At 40.1% G+C, this 18,829-nt stretch overlaps 1 protein-coding gene and 1 pseudogene across 1 annotated transcript; one reads left to right on the top strand and one right to left on the bottom strand.

Moving 5' to 3' along the window:
* The first annotated feature begins 6,366 nt into the window (after positions 1-6,366).
* LOC104439928 (F-box/LRR-repeat protein 4) lies at positions 6,367-7,456 on the top strand. Its single transcript, XM_039309791.1, has 2 exons — positions 6,367-7,000; positions 7,074-7,456. The coding sequence occupies exons 1-2, from the start codon at positions 6,367-6,369 to the stop codon at positions 7,454-7,456; spliced, it is 1,017 nt and encodes a 338-aa protein (XP_039165725.1).
* A 3,419-nt stretch (positions 7,457-10,875) lies between these two features.
* LOC104439927 lies at positions 10,876-15,640 on the bottom strand (annotated as a pseudogene).
* Between the last annotated feature and the right edge of the window lie 3,189 nt (positions 15,641-18,829).

Genomic DNA, 18,829 nt, shown 5'->3' with positions numbered 1-18,829 from the left:
CGACCCGTGTTCAGACTTAGTTAGTGATCAAGAGCGGTTGTGCGATCAGAGTGCATCTACATATGGTCCTTTTGCAATCCTACGCACCTAAGTAAGTGCTCTATGTGAGACCCACTCGGCCAGAAGATTGTGCCCAGTCCTTGTCAATTAAATTTGAGAGATAAAGAGGTTTTTTCTTCTTCTTTTTGTGAAAAGTAATTGTAGTGAGCTTTAACCAAAATATACAAATGAACGACACCAAAACTTACGCTCAAAATGAAACAGAGGCAGAATGAGTGGAAGAGTACCGAAAGAAAAAAAAAAAAAAAAACAGAAAAACCAACTAAGGCACAACAACATGACAAGGCCAAAACAACTAAGGCCACAACCAAAACAATGACCAACTAACAAAAAAAGGCCACCAGCCAGACAAACAATGGTAACCCACACCCAAAAGACCCTTGAGAAAGAGCACAGCCACCCTTCATGAATAGCAATCGGCGAAGTTTTCCGTGGCTGAAGCAAAGCGAACCGAGGCAATAGACCACCCAGAAGCAAGTTGACCACTCATGCCACAACCCCAGCGATCAAAAACTCAGCAGTGTCAAGCCATTCAGCCGTAAACCGCACCCACAGGCAGGAACACTAAGGAACAGCAGGAATAGAAGAGAAAATGCAAGGATCAATCTCCCATCTACATTGAAGTCTCATGTTCCTCAAGAGTCCTCCACTTTTTTTAACGTTAAGACCTTGTCCTTAAAAACTTTAATGAGATGGTTTTTCACGGCCTGGAATCGCCAAAGTATGGTCTCTAAATAGAATCTCGTTCCTGTACTTCCAAATGAGGTGGCAAAGAGCACCAAAAGAGAAGCGGGCAATAGAACAATAGAAATCTTTACCGGAAAGAAACTTCATAGCCTAGCGAAGATTCTTTGACCAAGCCCTGTTGCGCCAAGGGAGGTTGCATCTAGCAGCCCAAAAGAAAGCAAGTCTGGCTGTGATGCAACAATCAAAAAACAAATGATTGACGGAATCCAATGTCAGTTTGCAAAAGGCACAGAGCACCTCCCCAATCCTGCCATATGATAAGAGCAAGGCATGGGTGGGAAGACAGTTATTGATAATAAGCCAGATATTGAACTGATATCTCAGAACCATAACATTGTGAGATAAAAAGAGGTTTTATCTCACAATGTTAAAGTGATTGTACCGCATAAGCTCATGTGATCTAATGTTTCATTTGCAAAACCATTTTCATTTGCAAAACCATACCTTAATAAAAATTTCCTCAAGATAATAAATAATTCACATGAGTTAAGCTACCTACATTGCTCATATGTCTAACTTTTGTATTTTTGTATCTTCTTATTCTTCTTTTTTTTTTTGGGGGGGGGGTTGTAGTCAAATGATAAGCTGAGTCAACTTCTTTGTATTAGGTTAAGCCAATAAATAAGATCATAAAGGCAGACCATTAATAACTTGGGGGATTAATAAGGACTTACTTCATACAATTTGAGTAAAAAAGGAGTGTCAAACCATTGCTTAACTTAGAGTCCGCTTGTGTTGAAATAAAACTGTTTTTTGAAAAATTATTTTTGGATGTTTGAGAGATGAAAAACGCTATTTGATTTACTGAAATTTTTTTACATAGATTAAGGGAAAATGGCTTCTCTTTCTGGTGAAAAGGAAATCATTTTTCCTAAATTATTAAAGAAATGAAAACTATGCATTTTCCTTGGAAATGATTTCCGTTGAATATATTTTCCTTTTGAATGAAGTTTTCAGTGAAACATAATATGTTTGTTTCGAGGAAAACTTCATTACAAAGTAAGATACCTTTAAGAATTTTTTTTTAGGAAAATGTTTTTTTTTTTTTGGTGACCCGGGAACCCTCGAACAGCTGGCAATCGGCGGGGTAAACCCGGGGCGAATTGGGCCACCACCACAGATCCAGCCGTAGGTGAGTTACGCAATGGAGACGCGGGGTTTCGAACCCCTCCCCCCTCGGTGGGGGAGAAAGCGCGAAACCATTGTGGCCACCGTAGGCGGTGGTTTTTTAGGAAAATGTTTTTCATTATTTAGGTTAAGAAATTCATTTTCTTAATTTTAAGCATGCATATTTTCTTTAACAGTATATGGTCTTTTGTTTACTCATTATTTTAACAAATCAGACTCGCAAATATCTAGAGGATTTGCGAAAAACCATTTTACTCGAACAAACACACCCCATATTTGTTAAAGTTCAAAACCCTATCGTGTTATTATATGGTTACTCTTGGAATAATGATGTCATTATAATCTAAGTATCAAATAGAAGAGGACCGTGATTAGAACCAACTATGGAAAGGTTGAAGCCTTGCCCTTCATAACCGGTGTCCACAATTCCCATCTTAAAAATGAGCTTATGAATGTCTTTCCTCCAATCACTGAATTTGCCCCATTGGCTATCCCTCCTACATGGGAAGAGGGAGGTGGGGAGTTAGATTCCCCTCTTCTCAAGGGAGTTAGGGGTAGGGGCGTCTAGTTTTAGCCATGGGGTTCGACATATGGCAAAAATCTAAGAGTGAATAGATAATTAGAATAAGATAGACAAAAAAAAAATCTTCCATCATTTTCTAGTACAGTAGCTATCCTACCATTCTTCTTATCCAGCCCCTTAATATTCATAAAATCTCCAATGCACATCCTAAGGCAAGAAGCATTTATTGTGGCCATAGTTCTTAACTAATGCGAGAGTCTTCTTGAAGTTTCAAAGTTCGCATGCACCCCAGTAACTCTGAATTCAACAACATAGCCAAAGCTTTGTATGTAGGTGTCAATGAAACTTGGATCAACGCAAATGACTTCCACTTGTAAGTTAATATTCACCAAAGGACCAATCCTCAACTCAACCCAGTAGGATCAACATAAAGCATATTAGTGAATCTCATTCTCATTCTCACCATTTCCAACATTCTTTTGTTTTTTTTTTGTTACTAGCAAAAAAATGATGCTAGGATGATGTGTTTTGTTGAGATAAAAAAGGTACCAAACAACCAAGGACATCCCCAATCCTTGGCAGTTCCAATAGAGGCCTATTGTGGCCCTTGGGTGGCTATATTAGGCTAGCCACCAAACCCATTTTTGGCAAACATAACATTATATAGGATAGGTATATCAATCAAGTTCTCATTGTCCATCAATTGTAAAGGCTTCTTGTCTCTCCTCCTTTTAGTAGCCCAATATTCTCTAGCCCTCCTTACATACACTTTTCTTTCCACACTTTTACCTTTAAGCTCAACTTCCATATTTCTTCTTTTACAGCCTCCTTCAACAACCCTCTCTAGTTGTCTCAAGGATAGTCTCTGCATAGCTCTGATGAATAAGACAATGGCTCTATCCCCCCTTTCCTCCACTTCCTCCAACCCACCAACTTCCTCCTTAGGTGGGAACTCTACAATATACACTCAATCTACACTCTCTATGCCCCTAAAACTACCAGAAATTTTAGATGAATGACTAGATGAATGGATAGATTCATGAGCAGAAAGGCGAGACACTGAGGCATATACAAGATTTGGAAAGACGAAATGAGTGTGTAGGGATTGATCATAAGAGGAGCGATATTGGAATTGTGTTAAGTTTGTCATAAGGTGAGAGTTTATAGATTGAGTTTCAAGAGGAAGAGAAGAATAAGGAGAATCATAGTGAGAAGAACAACTAGAGTTTGTTTCACTAGAGATATGCTTAAGATTTAAGGGGCTAATAGGAGGGGAACGTTACTTTATGGACACTGAGCATGATGAGATTAATAGGGATAATTGATGTTTAGATTTGAGTTTTCTTTATCAAGAGACTAAAGTCAGAACTAGAAGAGAAAAAATCTCTAGACCCAACATCCTTATTTCTAGGGGTGTGCAACTAGATTGATACTATTCGGGAATTGGATTGAACTGCTCGAAAACCATGTCTAGGAACTGGTTTTCATTTGAACCGGTCTGGGAATTGGTTTTGAGTGAATACTTACCCCAGAATTGGATTGAACCACTTTGTTTTGGAATCAGTTTTGGAACTAATTTTATAAGTCATAAAGCCAAAACCCAAATTTTTTTCTCATAAATTCTAACCTTAACATTCCCTTTGTTCTTTCTCTCTTCATCTTCCTTGCACATCGCCAATCATCATCATCATTGTAGCACTGTTGATCAGTCCTCCCTTAGTCTCTAACTCTCCCAATTCCACCTGTGCTCGTAGTAACCCAAGCTCCTTCTCTCTTGTCGTCACCTCTCTCTCTCTCTCTCTCTCTCTCTCCTTGTAATAACCTTAGCTTGGTAGCTCCACCTCTCTCTTTCTTTTGAGGCTTGCCAACTCCAATTTGTGACTTATCTTTGTGTCGACATGCGTTGCTAGTTAATTCTCCATCGAAAATAAGGTGAGTATTACTATTAGTATCGACCTAACAAGAGAGAGAATTTAGTGGCAATGGATATGGGGATTGTAGAGGAGATGCTGGTGGTGGCAAGTCAGAGAGATGGTACATCGCCCATAGCCTTAAGCATAAATGAAAGCACAGAGATCTCAACCATCTTGTTAATCAATAATCGAGAAAATTGCCAAATAGGAGCTGAGAGAGACGAATTGTCCCTAGCTAAGGGAAACGACTAAATGGAAGTGAGCAATGGTAAGAGGGGACATGAATGGTCACCGAAAGAGTAAAGCAGTGGAGAGGGTGAAGGACGACGACACTTGAGTTACCAATAGAGAACAAGGGAACACAAAGCATATCTTGTGGCAGTAGGAGAGTAGCCCGTCGATGTGAGAGAGATAGGGTGTTCAAGTGGAGATTGGAGAGAGTGATGCAAAGAGTTGAATGAGAACAAACTGAGAGAGATTATACATAATTGAATTTCTAAGGAGAAAGTGCAAAAAAAAAAGATTCTTGGATAGACTTTGGAACTGAACTGACAGAGTAGGTTCCATAATAGGTTCCAAGAAAATAGGGTAGGTTCCGCGGTCCAAAAATTAGGAATCGGTTATAACAAAGTAAGTTCCAAATTCTAGGTTTAGACCTATCCACCTTGAAATTGATTACTCCTACTTAATTCTCCATGGCCTTTTCTTCCATTCCCCCTCCTTCTAACTTTCACCATTCACTTCTACAATTTACCGGTAGGAAATGTGCACATCTAGGGACCAAAACATAGAGTTGAGTCATCCATCAACTTTATAGTTTCGCAACAAGTACTGTCAACATATCCTAATCCATGTACTTTGCATTTGATTCCTTGATACGTAACCGTTGTATTATGTGAGTTGGCGATACATGAGGCTCAATTAGAAACGAATAACTTGTAGTTGAGTTGAATCATCAAATATGGATTCCTTTAGGTTTGCTCACATTGCAATTGAGATTGTCTACATACGTGTCTCTTTCTTGTCCACGTAGCCATATGGTAAAGTATAACTATACTTCGAGTGCCTCAAAATCCAATACAAGAAAGAATCATATGAGAATCTGCCTTTTGTAAGTAGAGTGCCCAGATTCATAGTATGTTATTCGCTCAATCCAACGGAACAGGTCGAATTAGTATCAATGTGTGGCAATTACCATGTTGCCAGATTACTTTTTTCAAACCGCTCACCGGTCAGAAAAGCAAGCCAAGTAAAACAGAAGGGACAGAGAGACAGAAACAAAGAGCAAAGTTTAGCCACGGCTAATAGAAAGGTCCCGGCCCTGAAGCTGCCGGTGCTCTTGGGCACATGGCACCCACAGTTCGCAGAGGAAGTGAAACACATTGCTGCTTATCTTCGTAAGGCCACTAGGAATCCGAAGATGAGCCCCACCGGGGCTGCGCGAGCTACATCCATATGAAAACACTCAGCCGCCGACGCAGAGTTTCACACCAGCAGGGGGACCAAATTTCATCCGGGCGATATGAAAGCAAGCCCACTTTCCCGAATGGAGCATGCACGAAGGGAGGCGGTCCGGAAAAGGGCTCGTGGGCGGTGGCGCCAAAAGGCAGAGCAACTTCCCGCACGCGCCAAAAATGACCAAATCCTTTTTCATCCAAGACGCGACCGATTTCACTTTTTTTTTCCTCTCGACGATGACGATGACGATGACGATCTACCCATTGCGGTAAACACTTTAACCAGGTACGCTGAATCGGAAAGAATAATCCGAGAAATGACGTCGGGGGTTCATCTTTCTAATCACGTACGGCTAAATCAGAAAAGAAAAATCCAATAAATGTTTTTGGTAACTTTTCAAATTACTACGAACGGGAAAGCAAGAGGTAACCCCACCTTCCTTCTTCTGGTATAAGAACCGAGCTCCTGCTCACCCTTGCTGCCATCAAGAATCCAAGAAAGAGCTGGTACAGTGCGGAGAGGAGAAACCCTCCGAGGATGTCCGTGCTGGGTTTCGACGAGTTGAGCCTGATCCTCCAAAGGGTCGCCAGCCCAGACCGGAAGTCGTTCTCCGAAGTCTGCAGGCAGTGGCTGCGGGTGGAGGGCCTGAGCCGGGAGGGGATTAGGGTTCTTGAGCCCGATCTGCTGCGTTGCTTCCTGCCCAGGTTCCCAAACTTGGCGAAGTTCGAGTGCTCCAAGGTGCTCACGGACGCCGAGGCCGATTTCGTGGCGAGGACGTGCCTGAAGATCGAATCTTTGAACCTCAGCCGCAAGCAGCCGCGCGACGCGTCCTGGGATTCCGGCGAGCGCTCGGACGCCGACGATTTGGGGAGCGATGGGCTGTGTGCGCTGGCGGGCGGGTGCCCGAGGTTGTCGGAGGTTCTGTTGAGGAGGAGGAAGAATGTTGAGGACGTGGGGGTTGTGTCACTGGTTGAGCGTGCCAAGAATTTGAGGACCTTGGATTTGGGTTGGTGCAGTTTGATTACTGATCAGTCTCTAGAGGCGATCGGGCGAGCGAATTGTGTTCGCACCTTGAATTTGGAAGGTTGCTCGAAGATTTCGGATGCCGGGTTGGCTTATTTGGCGAGCGGGTCTTTGGCAAGGACTCTGAAGAAGTTGGTTCTTGCGGAATGTGACCAGATTACGGACAGTGGGGCTTCGGTGTTGCAACGGTTCTGCTGTTTGGAGGAGTTGAATATTCGCAGACTGCGGGCCGAGGGTCACTGATAATGGAGGAATTGCAATTGCTGCTATTAAATCCTTGAGGAAGCTAAATTTGGCGTGGCTGATAAATCTATCTGACACCACTCTCTTTGCGGTTGCTGAGAAATGTGAAAATTTGGCGTCCATTGATTTAACTGGCTGTGAGCTGATTAGTGGAGCTGGAATTCGCGCTTTTGAGAATCATTCTTGTTTGGATACTCTAGTTTTGGCTAATTGTTACAGTGTTAATGTGCATGACCTAGAGCAGATGGTGCTTGGATGCCAATCTCTGCAAAATATGGTGCTTCCAAAAGGGTTGATAATGTGGATGCCAGAAGCAATGCGAGAGAACATCTGTAGACTATGTAGTGTTGATTGGAAATGATGGATCATGATTCCGTAGGTTAGCATAGTTGACTTGCTTATTTGCTAGTCCATATCGATGCTGATTTCTTTTTTGAAGTATCTGAGCAAGCAACTGTACCATATGCCAGACTTTTCCTCCTTGTCTGCAATATACCTGCATAAAGTGATACTAAATCTTTCCTATGTTAGTGCCCCCTGTCTTTTTGTGTGCTTGGGATGTATGAATTGTTTTCTGCGGTATAATGAAATGCTCCAAGACTTTGCAGAGTTGACAACTTTGTTGATAAAAGTTTTCGTTGAGCATTACATGGTTGAATTGCTAAAAAAAAAGATTAGCTGTTTGTCTTTTCAGTTACATGAGGAGTTTGAACATATGCCAACTCCTTTTTATTTTTCACCGAATTTCACAGTTTTTCTCTAGGCATGAGGTGGGAATTTTTAAGACTGTTTTTGTAGTATGATCTTAGCCAGTTTAAGAGTTTCTTTCAAAGAGTGTATATTAAATTTGAGGAAGTTCTTCCTTGAGTTTTCAGGGAACTTGTGACATTTCTTTACTTAAGCATTTAGTCATTTCTATCAACCAGATCAAGCATGTTACATCATACTGATTCATTTCATCTCTGATTCAATGGTAGAAACAATGACATAATGATACTGGCGATTGTGTCAGAGAAATTCCTGAGTCTTCGTTGTTCACGGACGTTATCATGCATCTATATCCTTTGAACAATGAAGTCCTAGAAAGCAAATTGGTAAATGTAGAATTTCTGTTTGTCTACCGCTTCAAACAGTTTTTTGATCTCCATGGATGTCCTTATATGTTATTACACGTTGGCTCTTTTGTCCTGTAAAGCTGTTGTAAATTGGTTCTTTCTTATCCTCATTTGATCAGTTCTTGTTTCACCTCTTTCTGGGTTGGCAATTAAATGAAGTAGTTCCTCAGAACACTTCCTAAATTCAAATTAGGAAAGAGCTCAAATCTTTCTTATTGGTAAAGAGAGTTTATGTCGGCAATGTATGAGAGCCTTGCGATTTGTCACTGACATGTGTACGTGCATCATTTTCTATGAACCAAAGCACAAGCAATTGACTCTATACATTTTTCCGATGGAAATAAGTTTTCTTGCCTCTGCTGTGTGATATTGGTACGAGAACTATCGTGATTCATAAATTTCCTTTTACGTGCTCTGTATCGCCTTTAGTTTTTCTAGAGCATCTCAAAATTGCCCCAGGTATAATCAAATTATGATGTACTTTGACATGGATGCCAGTCAGAAGAATCTTCTCTCTTTTTCCTTTTTCTTCTTCTGTTGAATATAACTAGAATGACGCTAGCACCAAAAGTTTTCATATTCAATAAGATGGTTATGATTATGGATCAGTAAGCATTAGGGTTGAGAAATGATTTGTTAATCATTGAAAGGTTGGATGAAAACCAAGAATGGCAATCTCGGTCTGTTGTCCAAGTTTCATTCACATTGTTAACAGTAACCATGATCAAGCCGATTACAGTTGCTTCAATTTATATAATAGTGCTGAAGATGTTGTGGCACCTCCTCCAATCTGAAGTTGGAGTCTGAAGATGGCAGAATTTGACCAATATTCAAGCTGGTCCTGTAATATTATTTCAAGCATGCACTTGAAGGTGCTGGCTTGATTTTATAGTAGCTTTTCATATTGTACTGCAGGCTGATGTACAATTCTTCCTGCTATTCTAGTAATCTCTCATAGATATGAGCTTTTCCTATTAATCTGATACTTTGGCTTTGAAGATGCAATTTATTGCATTCTTTTAAAGGAAATAGAAGTTGGAGCTGAAGGAGAGAATCACTGGACAATTCAATCGAAGCAGCCGGAGGAGAGAAGACTGACTGTAAATAATGGTATGGGTGAGTTAGCATTATTTTGTTTTTCCAGTTCTTTTCAGTTTCCTCTGCCTTTGGTGACTCCTTGCTTTGATTATTGTACTTTAATTGGATTGTCACCTGGACCCTGAGCTGTTGCGACTTTGAATTATCTGCCTTCATCAATTTAATTTGGACTGCCAGGTCAAGCATTGACATACTGGTGAATATGGCACAAGTTGGTGTTGGTAGCCTCAAGCATTTTGTTTTGCTTAAGGATCAGTGAAGGGGATAATTAGCTTAGAGGTCTCTGGATTGAAAAATCTGAGGCACGGTTGAATTAGGCACTTCCTAAATCTAGCGCCCCATCCCCCCCTCACCTTTCCCCCGCTGCTGACTTGACCAACCTCTTAGAGTCAATTTGTCTCCTCTTAAAAGCAGGAAACTTTTCCAGTTGAGACAGTGCCTTGTTTTTTTCAAAGTTACGATCAATTACTTTTTTCCTTTCATTGTATTGCACCATTTTTTACTAGAATATCAACCTGTGCATACTGTTGGGTTTCCAGTGCAGGTAGACGGTTAATAGACTCCAACAACAACAAACTCATGTCTGAATTTTCCTTGAATGAGATGACGCCAATTCGTTGTTCATGGACTGGAAGAGATGAAATCTGCATTTTTTCTGTACCTCCTCGGGATTTTCAGCATCAAATGGAGGATTTTGCAGGTGCAAAACTATTTCTCATATACCCAGTAAAATACTCGAGCCATCAATGCTGGTTTCACGCTTGCTCTGGTGAGGGAAACTGAGGCTAAAAGTTCAAGAGCGGAACTCGGCATAAGCTGGCCCACTTGAAGGTGAGCTCAAACTGCTCCATGTCAAGGCAAAGTCGTTACTGTTCTACAGTGTGGTATCAGCAAAAATAATAACCACAATCATCTCGCAACTATAATCTTGTACGTTGCTTTTTTTCATTTAATCGTTTTGCCTGAGAGAGATCCATTGCGTCTTGTTGGCACCATGACTGTTTCTTCTTTTATAATGTTTTGGGCTTCTTTCTTTGGGTTTATTCAGGGTTTTTCTCCTCTTTCTTTCTTGTCTCAGCGGAATTTTGAGAGTAAATTTGGTTGGTTTAAGGTCACATGGAGATGCTCCATTTCTGCCTTAGCACGCTTCATGCCTCATGCTCGATCCTCCATGTGATTCAGATCTTCGGCACCAAGTAAGTTACAGTATAGTCGAGTCTTTCCTAATTCTTCTGCAATATTATGTTCATGCGAGGGAGATCTTGCAGGTGAAATTTGCTGGAGACAGATGCTAGGAGTTGGCTCTCCATGGCCATGGGTTGAAGAAGATCTCGGAAAGCGATCTTTAAATGTTTGTCATCTTTCCTTCTTCTTTCACGAGAATTGATACTTTTAGAACAAGAATATGAGTCAAGGGATTCAAAGATTTGTATGAACACAGCTCAAATCTGCATCAACATCAGCAAGAATCATTTCCATAGATCTCAAGCTTTACGTGCATAGAACACCGATCACTCCCGCTTCATCCATGATCTTCGCTTCTCAGCCAACGCCCTCATGGAGATCTTTACTTCTTTGGGACCCAGCAACCATGGAAGCCATAAGGAAGGCTACAGGGGAACTTTGCTCCCTTGGCAATCTCCCTAAAAGTGGAGCCATCAAGCAGCAACGCATACCCACCTTCATTTTTTTTTCACTAATAATTGAGATCACCACACCTGCAAACGCAATCCCAGCACACCGTTCTTAGCAAAAGAGAATTGAGAAATTCTTTTTATCGCCAAAGTTTGCAAAATAGGAGTCAACTACAGTGTGGCCCTAGAAAGGCAATTATTCAAGAAAAATCATTTTCCACAATTGTGGGGTGATGGAATATTGTACATTGGTTAGCGAGATATTTCGACCGAGAGATGTTCATGCCATCTCTCACTTCAGAAGATGGAAAGACGTGTTGAATGTTTTGTCCTCGCAGAAGGCAGAACGAGCATGTGTTGCATTTGGATTTTCTAATTTCTTACCATCATCTTCCTCAGTCGCCCCTGGCCTAGCACTGAAGAATGGCTCCAAGGGCACTGCGCCATCTTCGTGCCAATTCTTCGCTTGTTCTCCACTAGATCGACCAGCGGAAACCTCTCACTTCATCAACGTCTCATCAAGAAAATCACTCCAAATCAACTTTCTACTTGCAAGTAAATTAAAGCAACAACTGTATCTCCCTAGCACTCTTACCACATCCTAATTTATGCTACAAAAGCATGAATTTTAGGGAGATGAATATAAACCTTGATGGGGGCGCTGGGGAAATTGCAAGGGCATTGGGCCCCACAAGCATAGACAAATCTGTATCTTTTGCCCGGGAAGGCTGGGCTGATTTTGCTGAAGTCGATGCCTCTCCCATGTTCACTTAGGTCCAATGCTGTCTTCGACTTCCCATGTGGAATGTGGATTCCCATCTGATGGTATGGCGAGCCTCCCAATCCTGCCCAAATCGACCATCATCATCATCATCATCACCATCGCCGCCATATCAAGGCTTACTTGAAAAGGAAAGTAAATATATTGATTCTGCAAAGTGGCCATTAGTGCACCCCTCTTCCTTTCTTAATCAAGCGGGGTTTTGGAAATTGGCCATTAGTTTGAAAAAGAACACTTGGATTCTGCTACAGAATGATTTTGAAGGTGATGGTGCAATTTCTATTTAATTTTTTTTTTTTCTGTTTGTGAGCTATGATTCTAGGGATAATGACACAAATCATTCCTAAACTTGGCCTAATGTATGATCCTTGAACTTTTAATTTATGCAATGTAGTTCTTGAACTTTTGATTTATTCACAATGATCTCTATATTAAATATTTTTATACAATTCAAAGACTACATTGAAAAGTTCAAGAACCGCCACATGTTGAGCTAAAGTCATTGGCCACATTGAATGAATTCAAAATTTAGGGAACACATTACGTATTATATCAAAGTTCATAAATCATCTGTGTCATTTTTCCATGATTTTATGCTCTTTCTTACATTTGCTCACAGTTTCGATTTTTCTTCTATGTATCCAATGTTTCCATTCTTTGTATATTTCAATAAATCGAACAATATAAAGATACCTCAATTTCACGAGTGCGCGTATTCCAAAGCCGTATACGAAAAAAGATGCCTAATTTGGGGAAGTACGTCTTGGCTCGCTCGTCTTCGTCCGTCTCTTCATATGCACTGATCAAGTGAACTGCCACGAACAGAGGAACCTCCACGCTCGTCACCTTTTTCATGCTACGGAAGTAACGGAACAGAAATTCTTGTTACATTGAGTCCGTTTATTTCACGGAAAATAATTAATTAAAAAAATATCTTTCTAAAAATGATTATTTGATTCGGTTGAAATAACTTGTTAATGAAAAATGTTATTATTAGCAACAATGACTTATGTTTAAACATTTTCATAGATAGTGAAAAAAATTATTCATTCATTTTTGTAAGTGATGTAAGTAATTATTTTTTTTTAAAAATATTTTTTAAATTAGTCATTTTTTGTGAAACAAACGGATTCTTATTTATATACAAGAAGAGCATGTTTGGACTGTTAAAATTAGTGAAAATGCTTGTCGATGATAATTGGAAAAGAACACGCTTTCAATAAAAATTGTATAAATCACTGGGATTTGCCTCACTACCCACCCTTCCCACATGAGAATGAGGTAATGGAAAGTTTGAATTCTGCATTTTCGAGAGATTGGGATGGGACGATTTAGCTTTAGGTGTAAGTTTTGATTCTCACGTCTTTTAAGGGATAACGACAAAAAGTCTAGAATGAGTATTAAAGTAAGAGTAGAGTATGACCGATAAAAAAAGTTTACATATTTCTAATAGAAATTCAGTTTTTTCAAAAGCACAACAATGTTCCTAAACTAGCGCCTCCACGGCACTCTTTAAGATTGTGCTACACGAAATGAATTTTGAGAGATAAAGAGAGCTTACGATTTTGCCACTGGCTTTACACATAACATGCGCGAACCCTGTGGATTTTTGTGCCACACGAACCTGTACAATGGATTGGGCTTGGCCTTAAGAATGCTTTTCACACCGTACCTCAAGGGCATCTCTGGCACGACGTAGTGCTCAGTAACGACGAACGAGGGGGACCCAACACTCCACCCTCTCGACCACCTTCCGCTTGGTCGATCCCCGCTCCGTTCTCACCACCAACTACCCGGGTCGATCAGGTCGGGTAACGCCGTCAGAAATTCGGTCTCAGTCACGATTGGATGAGCGAGATTGTAACGGACCCCCTACGGAGTCGGCGTACTCGAGCCTCCCTAAGGTCTCGAGCGTGCTCAGGTCGATCCTTATCGTCCCCTTTCGCATGTCGGCGAGGCAAATCACTCGTCCATCTCCGAGCTTGATGACTCCTATATTGGCATTATCAGTCAGACGCCCAAGAGATCAAGCTAGTAAGTTCGCCAATGTAGAATAGGAAATTGTCTGCCTTAGGGGCCTCGGAGGATTCTGGGTAGATCAGCTTACTATCCTTCATGGCGGCCTTGTCTGCTTCGGATTCGATCTGGCAGTGGCCAGCGGTTAATCTTCCCTTCTCAAACTGCAGCTTCGCCACCATGGCGTAGCCATCAAAGAGGTGGTGGAAGTTGTAGTCTCCGACATGCGTCATACCGGGACCATTTCTTAGATAAATTCCGTTCTACATGTGATTAAACCTACTGATTAAGACTCTCAAACCAATAGAAAACGCCGGACCTGATTCCAATGCATTTGTCATTTATAATAAGTATGCACGAGACTATATTGTCAACAATGATATTGTACTCCTTTCTGTATATAAAAAACCTTTAAACGTTGTATTTCTAATTATTTAATACGGTGGAATAGCTGAAAGAAGAATTTTTAAAGATATAAGACCGCGTGTAATCTTCATCTATTGGTACATTACAAATCACACTCTTTGAAGATTTTGTCTGGAAGGTATCCAGAGGTAGTCAAGATAAATCCCAATAATTTACAGTTCGTGACTTCTTCTTCTTTCCTTTTCTTATGTGCCATGTGAGTTCGCGACTTCTTTGCGAAAATGAAAAAATTTCTCCCCATATACTGTTTTCCAGGTGAAACCTCTTCAATTAAGTCAAAGGAAAATCATTCAAATGTTGAAGTAAATTCCAAAATTAGCACGCTATAAATGAAACTGGTGGATCTGTAATGACCCTATCTGATGAGGGCGGAGAGTGGTCATCAGGGTCAGAGGGTTCAAATAAGGAGTGATTCTTAGCAAATTTCTGTGATGGGCAATGTGATAGGATGAATTGAATTGCACACATAATAGGGGGAAAATGTGTTTGGGATATGTGCGCACGCACGTGAAAATTGGAGTGAATTCATGGAGGCACCTTTTGATGTAACAACAAATTTTGCTTTGAAATTCCAAAGTTAAGCATGCTCAGGGTAAAGCATTTCCAAAATGGGTGACCTTTAGGAAAGTGACAGCCTGTACACCAAAGGGATAATTCATGAGACTTGGTATAGGATGGGCAAAGCGAATAATACATTGAGTGATTAACTTAGGATGTCACATAGTATTAGGCAAAAAAATAGACTAGTGTGAGTGATAGAGTATTTATTTATTAAATTACTTTTTTTTAATAAGTTAAGGTTTTAGAATAGTTGGTAGTGGTTTGGTATCAGAGTCAATTGTAGATTGTAGATTAGTGGCCCCCAATTTAAATTATTCTAGTGTTTGGAAAATATCTTAAGGAATGAATCTAGTTACCAGTGTGGTTTTCAGGGGTGGACTTTGGCCTTAGTTTAAAGCATGGAAATATAAAAATTGGGAGACTAATAACGGTTTGAAAGATTTGAACTCGCGACTTCTCGTAGTTTTACCATTTGAGATTTTATGGAATCGCTATTAATTATTCTAAAAATTTTATTTTTAGATGAATGCATAATTTATTATTTGAATATTTTAACATGTTCTTGTTGTTCTTCCTTCTTGTTTCTTTTCTGGAAGCAAATGAAAATTGAATAAAGCTGCTCTTATTATTCAGCTAGTCTTCAAAACAAACAAAATAATTTCCTTTTTACCCTTTTCTCCCATATGGTAAGACGATAACAAGCAGAATGGACAGGAAATTTAATTGGGGGACGCAAAAGCATATGAATTTTATCTCATGCATGCGAAAACGTGGATGAGAGATTATAAAAAAATCACCCACAAACCCACCAGCCAGAGAGGTATCTCTCCTTCGACGACCAACTCGCCCTCCCGCCGGTTTTGCCGGACGCTTGCCCCGGCGACGTGATTCCGATCACTCACGGCTTCTTCCATTCAACGGTTGAGAAACCGGTGGGACCTGACTCGTAATGTTCCCAATCGTTTCTCGAAGATTGCCTCTCACATTCCTCCCAGATTCTTATTTCCAAGAGAAAACCCATTTTCCAAATGATCAAAGCTTTTGGAAGATGCTTTTATAGGGTGTGAAACATCGTTTGGACTAGCTATAAAGTTTATTGAAGCCATGGTAGAACAAACAGAGAGCAAAACGAGTTGAGGGATGGGGAGAAGAGGGGGTAAGGGGGAGAGAGAGAGAGAGAGAGAGGGAGAGAGATTATTGAATGGACTCTATACGCATTTATTGAAGAGTCAATCTTGAATGGTGCAATACCATTCCACTAGAGGACATGGACTTGCGCTAGGCAAACACACCCACATGTCACGGACAAAAGCTAACCGTGGCATCAATTCAAAGGATTGCCACATTACTGGTCCAAAGGGGTTTCTTAGAAATGTTAGATTGATAAGGGCATTTGATCTCTACCATCAAATTTGTTTGACAATGATTGATGCCTTTAATTGTTGAATAGATTCAACTTCCACCATTGGATTAATGTGATGAGAATCGATATCCACCACCATTAGATCATCTACATCTCTATCATCGGATCGATTAGACACATCCTCTATCATAAGTGTTTCTTGTATAAATATGGTATCCCTTCTCCTCACTTGTACCATCCACTTTCATTTAAACAACATTCTCTCTCTACTTTCTCTTTTAAGGATACCCTTCCTAGAAAGTGAGAGTGAGACTTAATTAAGCCAACCAAAATGATTTGAAGTCCAAGTGCCACATGGTTTGCGATTCATCCCATAACACACAGTTACCTATCTTTTAGGAAAGTTTTCATGGGTAATGCTGACACAACTTAATTCCTCGCCGAGTTGGCGGGGCTCACCCTCGCCGGCCATGGGTGAGGTCGAGCCTCGCCAAATTTGGCAAGGGCAAGCCTCGCCACCTAGGCCTCGAGGGTGGCCTTGCACCGGGCAAGCAAGGCTTGACCCTCGCTGCCTAGTGCGAGGCCGCCCTCGTGGCCACTGGCGAGGTGGCCGGCGAAGTCAACCTTGACCTCGCCGGCCATCACCTTTGGCCAGTCGCTGAGGTCCAGTGACCAGTTGGAGGAAGAAGGGAGAAGAAAAAAAGAAAAAAAATTCAAAAATATTAAAATATTATTAAAATTTGTCAAAGTCAGCGTCAATTAGGTCATGTCAGCTGGCCGGTGTCTAGTTAGCAAAATTGGCCGGAAATGATTGAATTGACACAACATAAAAAGATTTAGGACTAAATCGGTACCAAAAAAAGGTTTAGGACTAAATCAGCACAAAAACAAAAGATTTAAGACTTTTTTGGCACTTTTCCTCATATTCTCATATTGTGTCATAAAACCAAGCTTTGGCTTGGGGTAGTCTATTAACTAAGTGTGCACCTTCATACGCTTGACCCAAAACCATGGTAGAACTTTGTTAGCATAAGGCACATTCCTACATGTCTTTGCTAGATGCAGGTTCTTTCTCTTGGCAACTGCATTTTGTTGTGTTACATCGCCACCTTCCCTGAGGTGAACCACCAAGGGAAAGTTATGGATTACTATGTAGGCACGAATGGTTACTTATCAAAGAGATGGTGCTATCACCTAGAGCGAACTCTCCCAAGCCCTTATAAATCACAACTTGAGATTTTAACCAAATCATTTAAATACGAAATTCAAATTTATTTTGGAGTTGCCACAATTGGTTATGGGTTGATTAGACACCCATGTAAATTATAGGAGTATTTGTTATTTTTGTGAACCAGAGATTTATAGATACGGGAACTTGATTATTATTAATTAATCTGAGGTTATTTCAGTATATTTTTTCTTTATTTAAAATATGTTTTGCAAATAATCTTTATTAAATTTAATTCTAAATCACTAACATGTGATGGTTATTATGCGGGTATGTAAGCTATGTAGCACAGACACTCTCCGGAAGCCTTCGGGTCATATCTGACACTCCGACACGTGTCCGATACGCTCCAACACATCCCAACACGATCCGACACGCGGTCAACGAGTGTCGAAAAATCCAACACGTGGTCAACTCTCTCTGACACGCTCCGACACGTGAGTCCAGAATTCCGACACGCGATTCCGACACGCACATGGTTAATTTTAAAAATTTCTAATACTCGAGAGGTCAAAACATAAATATACACAAAAGAAGTAATAAAATTGCTATAAATATACACGCATGGGGTCAATTTTTTTTTTTTTTCAGTTTTGTTTTTTTTATAATTGTTTTAGTTTTTTTAAAAGTCTTTTACTATGAAAGAAGTAATAAAAAAAATGCTATATATGATAAATAAATAAATTTAAAAATATCATTTCAGCATTTTTCTTTAAACAATGTTTTTTTCCTCTAATTTTTATGTATTAATGTAACAAATTAAAATAATGAATGATATTATTTAATATTTTTCGTGTAAATTAATTCTAGGCTATTATTTATTATTTATTTATGTATTTATATATAAAAACATATTTAATATATAACGTGTCGGAACGTGTCGAAATTCTCTATTTTTAAAAAATGATGTGTCGGCGTGTTGTGTCGTGTCATGTCACGTGTTGCGTGTCCGTGTCGGTGCTACATAGTATGTAAGTAATAAATTAACACTCAAGAAATTGTAAATAATTTGCGAAAAATTAGAGAACTCAGAATAAATTAAGCAAGGTTAAGCAAAGCCTCATTATTGAGCCCGAAGACAGGTCCCCTCGTGAAAAGTATAAACAACAAGAAATTTAACTCATGGATATCTTAAGCACGAAATCTAAACGCGCTCGAAAAACAAAACATGATTAAACTCCTCTATAAAACATGAATGCAGTACAATGTGATCCAGAAAAATTTTACATACAAAGGACTAGTGAAGAGTATAATTAGCTAAGAGGTCTCTTGATTGAAAAATCTGAAGCGCGGTCGAATCGGGCCCTTCCTAAATCTGGCGTTCCATTCTCTCGTCCCTCACCACTATAGACTGACCTCTTAGGGTCCACTTGGCTCCTCTTAAAAGCAGGAAACTATCCAAATGAAACAGTGTCTCAATTTTTTAGTTACTGTCGATTAGTTCTTTCCTTCTGTTATGTTACAGCAGATCGAGTACAATATTACGATGTACGTACTGTTGGGTTCCGGTGC

Source organism: Eucalyptus grandis, chromosome 3 (genome assembly GCF_016545825.1).
Source record: "Eucalyptus grandis isolate ANBG69807.140 chromosome 3, ASM1654582v1, whole genome shotgun sequence".
NCBI classification, from domain to species: Eukaryota; Viridiplantae; Streptophyta; class Magnoliopsida; order Myrtales; family Myrtaceae; genus Eucalyptus; species Eucalyptus grandis.
This window is presented reverse-complemented; position numbering and strand designations above follow the sequence as displayed.

Excerpts from the sequence above, each read along its gene's own strand:
- LOC104439928 (XM_039309791.1), top strand. The coding sequence starts at position 6,367 with ATGTCCGTGCTGGGTTTCGACGAGTTGAGCCTGATCCTCCAAAGGGTC. Across the intron at positions 7,001-7,073 it reads GAAGTTGGTTCTTGCGGAAT|ACTGCGGGCCGAGGGTCACT; the intron begins GTGACCAGATTA and ends GAATATTCGCAG.